Source organism: Engraulis encrasicolus, chromosome 10 (assembly GCF_034702125.1).
Source record: "Engraulis encrasicolus isolate BLACKSEA-1 chromosome 10, IST_EnEncr_1.0, whole genome shotgun sequence".
Taxonomy (NCBI): domain Eukaryota; kingdom Metazoa; phylum Chordata; class Actinopteri; order Clupeiformes; family Engraulidae; genus Engraulis; species Engraulis encrasicolus.
Genome location: NC_085866.1, coordinates 44,454,143 through 44,466,642, shown reverse-complemented (window position 1 = coordinate 44,466,642; position 12,500 = coordinate 44,454,143). Strand labels below are relative to the sequence as shown.

The following is a 12,500-nucleotide window of genomic DNA, read 5'->3' as shown; positions in this document are numbered from 1 at the left end:
TAAAAAGTGTCTCATAGCCTGTCCTATATTTATACAAAATACCAATATAACCACATACATACGTCAAAGTATTATTGAGAATTGTCTTCATATAAAATATTGTTCGAAAATATTTTTGTTCCATGTTTGATGATGAGAAACAAATCTCTTGTGCATACCGGTATCATGCGGATCTTGCTAAGCATGTCTACCACAAATGCTCCTCCAATCAAGGGGTGCCTTTCTCAACGTTTCTCTCGTAAGTTAGCAAATTACTTGGTCGAAATGCAATTTCCCATTGGAAACCCAGTACAGTAAGTTGCTTACTGGTCAGCAACAATGCTTTTGAGAGAAGGGGTCCAGAACAGTAACTGCGTGTCATGATGTCCCAGCTCGGTTACCTGCGTTTCCCACACACCAAATTTATTTTAGTGACTGGTGGTGGAAAACGATAATCACTTTGTTTTAAGCCCCTAAACGCCTTATGGCTCCTCAATGTCTTGGTTTTAAAGCATCTTAAGTTGGAAGATGAGAGGGGATGATGCTCAAAATTGCTTGATACGGAAGTCTGTCATTGTCTATCACACGTTTAATCCAAAAGAGAGTAGGCAAGCTGGCACGGAACCTTTAATGACCGTTAAAACACACTTGTGCTCCATGTCAGGAACATGTAGGCTAGAACGACTATGATTCTCGCTGGGGCCAACAGGTAAATTGTGACTGTGCTTTGATGAACGTTACTATCTTTTCCAGTATTTAGCATGTAGGTGTGTGTCCATCTGTGTGTTTTGCCTTTGTATACGTTTGGTTGTTGAAACAACAGCTCAATGGATGGAGGAGAAAGCCATGTTTAACGTTGGGTGCTACATAATGCTAGCATGAGCTAATATCATTGCATTGGGAAAGTTGTTATGCAAAAAACATCTTTATTCTGTGCATATGTTCATGTGTTTCGATTTTGGTTTATGCAGGGCAGGGATATAAGTATAAATCCAGTGTAAACCTGGCAATTTCTGACTCTTACTGGGTGAACGAGGACAGTGGTTCCTGTAGGGTGTGCAAACTCTGCAGCAGCAACATTTCTGGAGAAAAGCGCTGTCTTTATTAAACCTGATATGTTTTAAAAATATATTTTTGTGCTAAAAAGTTCTCTCTCTTCCCCCCTCCATTTTTTCTTTCCTCTCTTTACTTTACTTCACCATCCTTACCTCTCTCCTCTCCTCTCTCTCTCTCCCTCCTTCCTTCCCTCCTTCGGCTGCTGCTCCTGCGGCTGTTCCAGTCGTGACAGTGACCTCTCAACGATCATCTCCAACCTGCACAACACCCGACAGCACGGCATGCCCGAGGGCCAGCCCTGTGCCGACATTAACAACCTTGGCCCCGGACAGGCAGGTAAGGCACGCCTGGAGTGGCCGACCGACCGACTGGGGGAGGACAGCGGGGTGGGGTGAGGTGGTGTGTGTGTGTGTGTGTGTGTGTGTGTGTGTGTGTGTGTGTGTGTGTGTGTGTGTGTGTGTGTGTGTGTGTGTGTGTGTGTGTGTGTGTGTGTGTGTGTGTGTGTTGTGTGGGTGGAAGGAGGGAGCTTTGCTGCTGACTGCCTCTGCTGTTGCTGCCTGCTGCTGCTGCTGTTTTTTTCTCGGCTTCTTTGCCTCAGTTTTCTCTCGTCTTCCCAACACCACAGTGATTGCTGCTAGTGCTCAGCTCTCTTGCCAGCTTGTTTTTTTTTCATTACGAACCTGCACATGACAAAGAGGAGGGTGCTGTATTGTTTTTTTAGACGTTGCTCATTAGATAATTAAACTCCATCAGTGTTTACATCTCTCATTTTGGTGTAATTTACTTGATTGACAAACTTAAGCTCATTACTCATGCCCCTTTTGTGTCCGGTGCTTAATGTGTCCCCTTTATATTTTATTTTTTGGTCGTGAGGAGATTTCTTTATCAGCCGCCAGGTCCCCCCCACCCGTTTCCCTAAAGCCCCCCTTTCATTTTAAATCACCACTCGGCTCCAATGGCCTTGTTTCTCATTAATCCATTCCCGTCAAACAAAGGGACTACAGCGGCCATTAATCTAATGCCTAGATTGTGCTCCGGCCAAATTTTCGGATTCTCCATACAGTCTGGGCTTTGCACACACGTAAAAAATTGGGGAGAGAGAAGACGTGATCAAAGGCTGTGTTCTGTTTTTTCTTTGCTGCCTTTGCCGGGCCGGCGGCTGACCCGCTGCCAGTTCTTTCAGTGTGACTGCTGTTCGTCACCGACCGTCTATCTCTTTAGCGCTGCCTCGCAATTAGTGGTTTCTTGAATCCGAGCGCGGCTGTTGTTATGCTTTCACGTGCGACACATTGACGTAAGAGACGGTGCAGTCTCAGGGCTCAGCGTTTTCACAGGTGTTTTAGCCCAAGGGGTTGGCAAGGCATCGTCATACTTCCGCAAAATGCTCTAGCACCTGCCATATGTCTTGTCTCTCGGCCTTTGTTGTTTGTTTATATATATAATCTATCTCTTTGTGTAACATGATGTATGTACATGTATGTCCTATGTAAATGCGTATTCACTGAAGATTTGAATAGGCTGCCAAGATAGTGATCTTTACTGTAAACGGTACTTTTTGTGCCCTGAGAAGTCACGTCTGATCTGGATGAAGCACGGCAAGGTCTTGGCAGTGCAGAAAGAAAGTCTGAGAGGAGGCAGAACCTGAGTAGAATAGATTTATTCTAATTTAAAATGTGAAGTAACGTCTGTTTGCTGTACCGCTTTCAAGAACAAGGTTGTTGCTGTGGGGAGGGGAAAAAAAGTTACAAATTCTGTCACAACTAGCGCCAACAAACTAAAGGGCAAAAAAGCAACTTTTACAAAGTTGGAACTTTGTTGTTGTTTTTTTTACTTGACCTGAAATGCCTGGTGTTTTATTTATGAAGATGGACACTGTCAAAAAAATACAAATAGATATATAGGTAAACATTAAAAAATGTGCAGTATCTTGGGCTTAACCATGTGGAGAGCAGCAGCCTTACATTCAATTACAAAAACAGCATCAATGAACTCTTGATACTGACCAGAACCGAGCTTTGCTGGCACCCCGCTATTGCACATGTTAGCACCCCGTTGCTGTGATTATCCATAAGATGAGTCTCAGTGAGGGGCAAATCACATGATGCATTCGCATACGGATGTTTGGGCTGGACATGAGATCTGCAGGATTTCACAGAGGTGGAAGGGTTGCTGGAAAAAAGACGAGTTTAATCCTCCAATAATCTTAATTGAGAAATCTCAATTAATTCTAATCTTAATTGAGCAAGACACAATGGGATGAGGGCTTCTGTCACCCTCCCTTCCCCCTTCTCTCTCTCTCTCCCTCTGTCCCTCTCTCCCTCCCTCTTGTCTTTCCTCGCTCCCTCCCCACATGGGTCCAGATAAAACCTGTCCGTTTGCGCATTAACCGGAGATTTGGGAGTCCATTTAAGCGGCTCACCCGGTGTCTGTAAACAAGTCCAATCCGATCACCTACTGTGTCTAATTCTGTCTGCCAGTGAAATTAGAGAACCAGTGTCCCCGGGGAAGGTCAGGGGTCACCGGGGGACTCTGCACACAGAAGGGACTCAATGGCTGGCTGGTGGCTACAGTAGGGACTCAATGGCTGGCTGGTGGCTACAGTAGGGACTCAATGGCTGGATACTATAAAGACTCAATGGCTGGATATTGTAAAGACTCAATGGTGTATTGCCATTAGAACTCAATGCACTACTGCAGTAAGGACTCACCACACTGTAGAGGTGCGATGGCCCGATACAATAGAGACTAAATGGCCTGCCACTGCTGCTGTAGGGACTCCGCTGCTGACCAGAGTACAGACTCAATGCCCGACTACTATAAAGACTCAATGACTGACCGACAGTAGAGACTAAATGGCCTTCTGCAGTAAGAACTCACACCCCTGTAATGAAGAAATGGCCTGATACAATAGAGGCTGAATGGCCTACTGCTATTAGGACTCAATTGAGGTCCCCATGTTCTACTGCAGTGGAGACTCAATGGTCTACTGCTAGAAGGCAGACGTAGGTTTATGAAGAGGAGACGGGGCACGTATGAAATCTCCATAGAGATGGATGGGGACAGTTCGCAATGGCAGTATGGCAGGTATGTGCAAATACTGCCGGCTTTGCTGCCAACAGCCAATCATTAGGTCGACCTGAAGGAACAGCGTTCCAATCATCTTTCAGCTTTGCACGCCACAGTCATGGAAAATTGACTTTAAAGCGATGGTTCGGAGTAGAATCACCCTAATGCCATTTGAACCGTGACACCCATCCACCTTTACACCCGAAGTGTTTTCTGCCGCAGGCTTATATCAACAGAGTTGGCGTGTTATTCGATGTTTATTCCGGATAGCTTGACTCAAGCGCATATGGATCCTGGGCACCGTCTCCAAACTTTCCCCACAAAAATAACATGTCATGACACCAAACTTCTACAGTATAACAAATGTGGTTTGTACTCACAAAAAGATGAATTTGAAACGTTGTACATAGTCCAGGAGTTTATTAGTAACAACACAAGAGACGATTAGCTTTTCTGCTGCTAAACATCCGTCGACGTCACTTCCTCCAGCTGGGACGTTGTTGATGGAAACAAATACACGTGAGTCCGGAAGGCGGAAAACTCAAAAAGACAGCTTGCGCTACAACTAGAAATTAACCACTTTGGATTTAAATTTTACCACGTTTAATAAATAGAAGACGATGCCACACTCGTGCATATATCCTGGCTGTGGACTAAAACACAAACCTTACAATAAAGAAAGTCCCAGCTGGAGGAAGTGACGTCGACGGATGTTTAGCAGCAGAAAAGCTAATCGTCTTCTTTTTTTTCTTCTTTTTGTGAGTACAAACCACATTTGTTATACTGTAGAAGTTTGGTGTCATGACATGTTATTTTTGTGGGGAAAGTTTGGAGACGGTGCCCAGGATCCATATGCGCTTGAGTCAAGCTATCCGGAATAAACATCGAATAACACGGCAGCTCTGTTGATGTAAGCCTGCGGCAGAAAACACTTCGGGTGTAAAGGTGGATGGGTGTCACGGTTCAAATGGCATTAGGGTGATTCTACTCCGAACCATCGCTTTAAAAGCTTTATTCTGACTCACAAGAAGCATTGTGGCCTACACTTAGCAAGGTGCCACTGTAGCATCCCAATGTGCTCTATGCAGGTTAGAGCAGAGCATGTTAATGCCATTTTATTGTAACCTTTGCAAATGTGGGTCTGAATTGCCATGAGCTGAAGCCATGTATGAACACGTCTGATTTAGTGGTGAATGGATATTTCATAGTGTTTTGCTCTTATGTGTGTAAAGTATTCAACATGCTTACACGTTTCATTTGACTGAATGCTACTAACCGAGCGCGTCAAAGTTTAGCTCTTACAGGTAAATCCTGTAAAATATACCACATGCCCACACATGTGCACGTGGTGTCTGAGACTGACAGCCAGATTAGTGTTGTGGACTTTACCACTTATTATGAGAAACGAGTTTTCAGTGTTTTTTTTTATAAAGTATACTTTACTTTAAACCTACTTTTAAAAAAAGTGTCTTTGCACAGGGCTGTGCACGAGAAGTGGCTGACAAGAGCAAGCAAGCAGAGAATGAAATGAAGCAGGGCAAAAAAGAGGGAGAACTAGAAGAAGTGTGTGAACCACAGAGAAAAAGAGGAAGAGAGAGAGAGAGAGACGGAGAGAGGGAGTAAAAGGAGAGGCAGTAGAGGGGGGGAAAGCGCATTACGAAAGGCGAGCTGGAACGAGGGAGCGATTCAGCGAGAGACAGAGACGGAGGCTGCAGTGGCGGCGGCGGTATCAGGGGAGGAAGGCAGGCGGGCTAGAGCTAGAGCAGAGCAGAGCAGACAGCGGAGAGAGACAGAGGCGAGCAAGCGAGAGAGAGAGAAAGAGAGAGACAGAGAGAGACAGAGAGAGACAGAGAGAGAGGGAGCGAGAAACGAGGGAGGGCTGAAGGGAGAGGAGAAGCGGTAGTCGCGACAAACAGCCAACCAGGCAGGCAGGGAGGAGGAGGAGGAGAGGAGGCAGAGGAAGAGTAGCGAGGGAGGGAGAGATGGAGAGAGAGAGAGAGAGAGAGCGAGGGAGGGAGGAAGCCAGGGCTGCTCGGCTGGAGAGCGCCGTTAATTAAATCTGAGGGACAGACAGGAGGGCTGACCCAGGCGTCAACAGCCCGGGACGGAGCAGAGCGGAGCGGAGTGGAACACAGGCCACCCCTCCCCCCCCCCTGCTCCCCGGCGGCCGACCGACACAACGAACGAACGACCGGCCACACTGGCCCCCAGGCGGACAGGAGGGGGATGGAGAGAGAGAGGCGGGATACCGGGGGGGAGAGAGAGAGAGAGATGCAGAGAGAGAGGGACAGGGAGAAAGAGAGAGATGGGCAGGCAGGGGCTAGAGCGAGAAAGATGGATAGGGAGGGAGGGAGGGAGAGAGCGATGGAGAGGAAGGGAGAGAAGTAGAGAGTGAGGGAGAGAGGAGGGAGGAAAGGAGGGAGAGAGGGAGGGAGGGCTAGGGCGCCGGGTAGATTGTCTGGCTCCCTGTGCAGACTCCAAAATGTGGCTTTGCGGTCAGACCAGAGACTCTTAATAGGCGTATAAGGTGTTTCTGCTGTTTTTTTCTCTCCTCCCCACCCTTTTCCTTTTTGGACTCCCCCCATTTTGTTTTTGTGTTGTTTTTTTTCTTTTCTTCTCTTGAGGCAGATGAGGAAAAATCCTTGATTGTGTGTTTGTGTGCGCTGGGGGGGTTGTTGACTGTATGTGGGCTTTGCGTTTGAGTGTATGTGTGCATTTGCATTTGTGTGTTTGTGTGTGTGTGTGCGTGCATGTCTGTGTGTGCTGAGGGGGTTGTTTACTCTGTGGGCTCTGCATTGGAGTATGTGTTCACATCCGTGTGTGTGTGTTACGTTTGTTTGTGTGTGTCTGTGTGTCCGTGTATGTGTGTTTGTGACAGAGAGAGTTAGTGTGTGCACTCTAATTTAATTTCACACAAGAATTGTTCACCTCGCTAACAGTGAACAGACGCTCTCTCAGAGAGAGAGACACTCCTCTGTTTGATCTTGGTGGCCCCTCCGCACCACAAACCCTGACTCCTTGCCTCAGACAGTTGTCACTGATGCGTGAGCCTGTGTGTGTATGTGTGTGTGTGTGTGTGTGTGCGTGTGTGCGTGTGTATTTGATAGAGAGACAGAGGAAAAGAAAGTGGGTGAGAGATGCAGAGAGAGAACGATAGATAGATAGATAGATAGAAACAATAAGTCCTCAGTCAGCTGAATGCTACAATTCATTATGTGTCGAGTTTTTACCTCGTTCTCAGTTCATAGTCATCCTCTTATCCTCATTTACTGTTTTATTGCAGAAAAAAATCCTCCCCTTTTCCATTTTTGCTCGCTCACTTTCTCTCTCTCTCTATCTATCTCTGTCTCTCTTTCTCACTCACCCTATCTCTCTCTCTCTCTCTCTCTCTCTCTCTCTCTCTCTCTCTCTCTCTCTCTCTCTCTCTCTCTCTCTCTCTCTCTCTCTCTCTGTCTCTGTCTCTCTTTCTCCCTCACCCTATCTCTCTCTCTCTCTCTCTCTCTCTCTCTCTCTCTCTCTCTCTCTCTCTCTCTCTCTCTCTCTCTCTCTCTCTCTCTCTCTCTCTCTCCTCCTCCTCCCCTGCGTCCTGTCTCCTGAGGCTCACTGTGGGAGAGCGGCAGCGTTGATGTGGGGGTCTGTGTGTGTGTGTGTGTGTGTGTGTGTGTGTGTGTGTGTGTGTGTGTGTGTGTGTGTGTGTGTGTGTGTGTGTGTGTGTGTGGAGGAGGGGGGGGGCCCATTCTGCATCTTCCTCTGGGCAAGCGGAAGCACCGTTCCACCATCACCAACCTCCCCCCACCTCGTCTCCTCCCCTCTCTTCCCACCTCCCTCCTCCCTCACAGCCTCATCCAACTCCCCCACCCACAACGCCTCCTCTCTTCTCTCCTCCTACCCCTCCCCTCCCCTTCTCCAACCACCCCCCCCCCCCATAGCCAATCAATGGCAGCCTTTCAGGCCCGGCAGAGGGGCCGCAAACAGCCGATCAATAAGTTATTAGCACCATTCTGTCAGCTGTAATGTGCAGATTGATCTGGGAGCGGGGTGGGGTGGGGTGGGCTGGGGATTTGAGGAGGGGTGGGGGGTTGGCTTTTAGGCCGTGGTTCCCGCCCGCCTGCCCGCCGCCCGCTACGGCACTTCCACCCGGAGCCGCCTGATAAAGATGACAGATTAAGGGAATAAGAAAAAGAGAATTAAAGGGTCTGGCTGTCTGAGCTGTCAGTGGTTGGTCGGGACGGGATAGAGGGAGCAGGAGGATGGAGCAGCAGAGGATAGAAGAGGATAGAGGTGGAGGTGGAGGTGGAGGAGGAGGTGGAGGAGGAGGATGAGCGAATGAGGAGAATGAGGGATGGGTGGGGGTGGGCGTATAAAAGAGACAGAAAATGGAAGAGAGGAAAAAGGAAGGAGGAAGGAGGGGTAATCATTGCCAAAACCCAAATCTTTTTGTATCTCTCTCTCTTTTCTTCTTCTTCTTCTCTCTCTCTCTCTCTCTCTCTCTCTCTCTCTCTCTCTCTCTCTCTCTCTCTCTCTCTCTCTCTCTCTCTCTCTCTCTCTCTAAGTCTTCTTCCTGCTGCTGCTGTCTCTCTGCATGACGCCTTTTGTATTTGCTCTGCCCCTCTCTCTGTGTTTGCTCTGCACCCCCCCCCCTCCCCTCCCCTCCCTCGCTCTCTCTCACTCTCTCTATCCATCTTTCTGGCTCTACCCACCCCAACATTAAGTGATTACTCCACCCCACTCCACTCCACAATCCTCCTCCCCACACCCTGCACCCTGCACCCCCCTCCCATGCTGCTCCTTTACCTGTCAGAGGAGAGAAGTGAAGTTAAACATGTTGAGACCCGGGCCAGAGGCCAACAGCCAGCCAGTCAGCAAGCTCCGCCAGCCAGCCAGCCAGCCGCCCAGGCCAGTCAGCCGACGGGCAGGCCAGCCGTCAGGCTCCACGTCTACTCTCTTTGTTTGGCCTCCTGTAACTGAAAAAGACGGACGACTTTGAGTTTGAGTGCAGGCAGGCAGGCAAGCAAGCAGGCAGGCTGGGCAGGCAGGCAGGCAGGCAGGCCAGCTTGAGGAGGATCAGGCGGAGGAGGAGGTGGAGGAGGAGAGGCAGGAGAGGTTTTTGGCAGAGGAGCTGCCTAGCCTATTTACTTAGTGGTATTAGTGGTGGCGCGGCGCAGGGGAGGCGCCGGAGCTGAGGCGATGTGTGTGCGTGTGTATGCTTGTGTGTGCTTGAGGGAGTGTGCGTGTTTATATGTGTGTGAGAGCGTGTTTGTGTGTGTGTATCTTTCCATGTTGATGTATGTGTGTACATCTCAGGACTATGTGTGTGTTGTATGCGTGTGTGTTTATATGGGGGTGGAGGGAGCAAGGAGAGGGTACGCTGGGTCGCTGTGGAGACGAAGCGAGGCAGCGGGCCGGCAGGCAGGCTCTGTTTGGTGTTAAACGGGCGCATCAGCGCTTTAAGAGGCAACATTTAATTGGCATTAAAAGCTTTCCGCTTTTAAATCTCTGACCTGCAGGCACCCTCCGCACGAACTCCAGGACTGCTTCTGGTGCAGACCAGCCTCAGAGGAGCCCTGAGTTCATTTTATTTTATTTATTTATTTAATTTGCGGCAAGCTTTTAGAGTTCAGAGGATTCAGAGGTTTTTTTTTTTTCTTTTCAAACGGCCTCTTTTTTGTCTGGAATGTGCATCACCTCGTGACATTTTGAAATATCTCAACATTAGGAATGCTGGAAAAGGAGTAAACGATATTACTTTTCCCCTCTTAAGAGAATGTCTGGACTATGTTGCAAAATATGTTAAAACTGCTTCAAATCTAGCCGCTCGTCATGGACGCTAGCCACAGCAGCTTTTGTTTGTCCAAATCTGTTAGCCTAGCGGGAATAAGTAGCCTGTTTATAGCCTACCAGTGTAGCTAGCCGCTGCTCTGAGCTACAAAGCTAGTGTCAGCAAGCCTGGGGCTAATCAGATTATAATCAGGCCATTAGCTGCAATCTAATTCTCAATTGTGCTAGATGTCTGCCTTAGTAATAATTGTGCATGCTAATTACAGGTGCTAAATGCTAACAAAGTTAACTCAACCAAGCTGCTGCCCTGGTACTCATAGCATTCTTCCTCTTAATCAGGGAGTGGAGACTTTGGTTTTCAGACAGGTAGGCCTACCCTATGTGTTAAACTGACAGCCATATACAGTACCAAAGTCGAACAACCAAAAGATAGTTTCGGCTGCTGTTGTTTTGGTGAAGTTGGCCCCCATGTCCCACACTGCTGCGTCTTACTGAACAGGTAGTGGTGAGAGCAGTCAAAGGCCACCTGCCAGACCATTATAACGTCTGTATGAGAAGTGAAAATTTAGTGTTATCCCATAAGAAAAAAAGTTTATGAGGCCAGTATCCTGGCTTTCTGGGCACATACATCACCTTGATTCATGCTCAGTTTAGGTCTGTCGGCCATTCCCGCTGCCTGCATCTGAGCTAGTCAATAGATTTGGATAGCAGTACAGGAGGTGTTCAAGGCAAGCTTCGTGAGAGAGAGAGAGAGAGAGAGAGAGAGAGAGAGAGAGAGAGAGAGAGAGAGAGAGGGAGGGAGAGAGAGAGAGAGAGAGAGAGAGAGAGAGATAGAGAGAGAGAGAGAGAGTGAGAGAAAGAGATTATAAGTCATTCAGCACCATGTCTGTGAATTATGTGCATAGAATATAATAGGCTTGTCCATGCAGTCAGACCCTGAGGCTGGCTTTCACAAAGATGGACTTTGGCTAAGTTCAGGCTAGGCTTTAACAAATACACCTCTGATAGATGCTGAAATTCATCAGCTAGTTTTGAACATCAGGAGAATGAATGCTGGATCAGGCATGATTTTTTTCCGGACAAACATGACAAAAAACTCAATTGCTGCAGAAACCCAAACAGAAAAAGGTCTGTCTTTTGATTTCATTCGGCAGTTACAAGGACACCACCTGAAAAAGAAAATAATGTTTTTAGCAAAAAAAAATGCAAGTTAAATAAACATGGTGAAAGTTGTTTGTGGATATAAATAAATAAAGCTTGTGTTTGCAACAAAGGTTTGATGCCATCACTGCAAGAGCATAATTGGTTCAAAATTATTCAGAATATTGAATTATTCAAAAGACAGCGTCTTTGTAGAAATTGCTCTTCATGTCCGGGGTGCATTTCTGGAAAGCGTTGTTAGCAACTTCGGTAGTTGCCAATGGGAAATTGCCTTGCAAACAACAAAGTAGCTAACGTAGTTAGCAACTATGGTTTCCAGAAATGCACCCCTGACTTGTTACTTCGTTCTCCACTCTCTAACTAGTCCAGAGCAAAGCTGTGGCAACAGACACCTTCACTCATCTGCACTTTTGCACTTTTAATTGTCCTCTTTTTTGTATTTATCTGTGCAGTTTAACAAATTAAGAAATGAATCATCATATTCGAAATAAACCGAGAGTAAGCCCATTGGCCCATATCCAAAAAGAATTTTGTGTCTGTGTGTGTGGGTGTGTGGGTGTGTGTCTGTGTCTATCTATGTCTGTGTCTGTATGTACGTACGTATGTGTCGTCGGTGTGTGTGTCAGTATATGAAGCTGATACTAAAGCCACATAAACAACCTTGAGCCGTGGCAGGTGACACTGACAAAGGCTCTAAGCTATGCGTAAGGCAGAGAGTCGATAGCACGGGCGCCCACAAGAAGATGGTGATAAGGACATGGCCCCAGAGGAGGGGTGGGGGCTGGGGTGGGTGGTCATTTGGCCGCTCGGTCTGGGGTGGAGGTTTATGTATGGGTGGGATCAGGGAAGCCGACAGGGGGGACAAAGGGGTCTGCTGTCCCGGGCCCAGAGCGAAGGGGGCCCCAGAATTGGGTTCTCATTACATTGCATGTATTGGGTGGGGGGGCTCATTCGGACGACTTTGTCCAGGGCCCAGCCAAAGCTGTCAGCAGCCCTGGGTGGGATTGGTCAGGGGCTGGTCGGGTAAAATATAGACCCCGTTGCCCTGTGGGTAAGGCATAGGATTGAGAGAGAGAGAGAGAGAGAGAGAGAGAGAGAGAGAAAGAGAGAGAGAGAGAGAGAGAGAGAGAGAAAGAGAGAGAGAGAGATAGAGAGAGAGAGATACCCTGAGAGAGACCATGAGAAGGAAAGAGAGAAAATAACGAAAAAGCGGGAAGAAAGAAAGAAAGGGGAGACATGCATCCACCTTATCCAAACACTGTCCTCCCTGCTCCCCTTTCCACAATCATCAACCAGCCCTTTAACCGCAGAGCCCCATGCACCTGAACTGCTGGTATTCTGCCTCAGCGTATGAGCGGAAGACCTCATTGTAAAGAGATACGTAGATGATTGGGAGTACGATTGCTGTCTGCTTGGTGATTTTACTAAGAACACTGAGCCGAGCAGCGCTAAGGGTCTTA

General features: G+C 47.8%; 1 protein-coding gene across 4 annotated transcripts in view; it reads left to right on the top strand.

Annotated features, from left to right (window-relative positions):
* samd11 (sterile alpha motif domain containing 11) overlaps positions 1–12,500 on the top strand; it is a 130,914-nt gene that overhangs the window by 60,204 nt on the left and 58,210 nt on the right. For all 4 annotated transcript variants that reach the window (XM_063208988.1, XM_063208987.1, XM_063208986.1 and 1 more), the window contains exon 4: positions 1,259–1,371. In XM_063208988.1, coding sequence (XP_063065058.1) covers positions 1,259–1,371 — 113 coding nt within the window. The remainder of the gene's footprint in view (positions 1–1,258; positions 1,372–12,500) is intronic.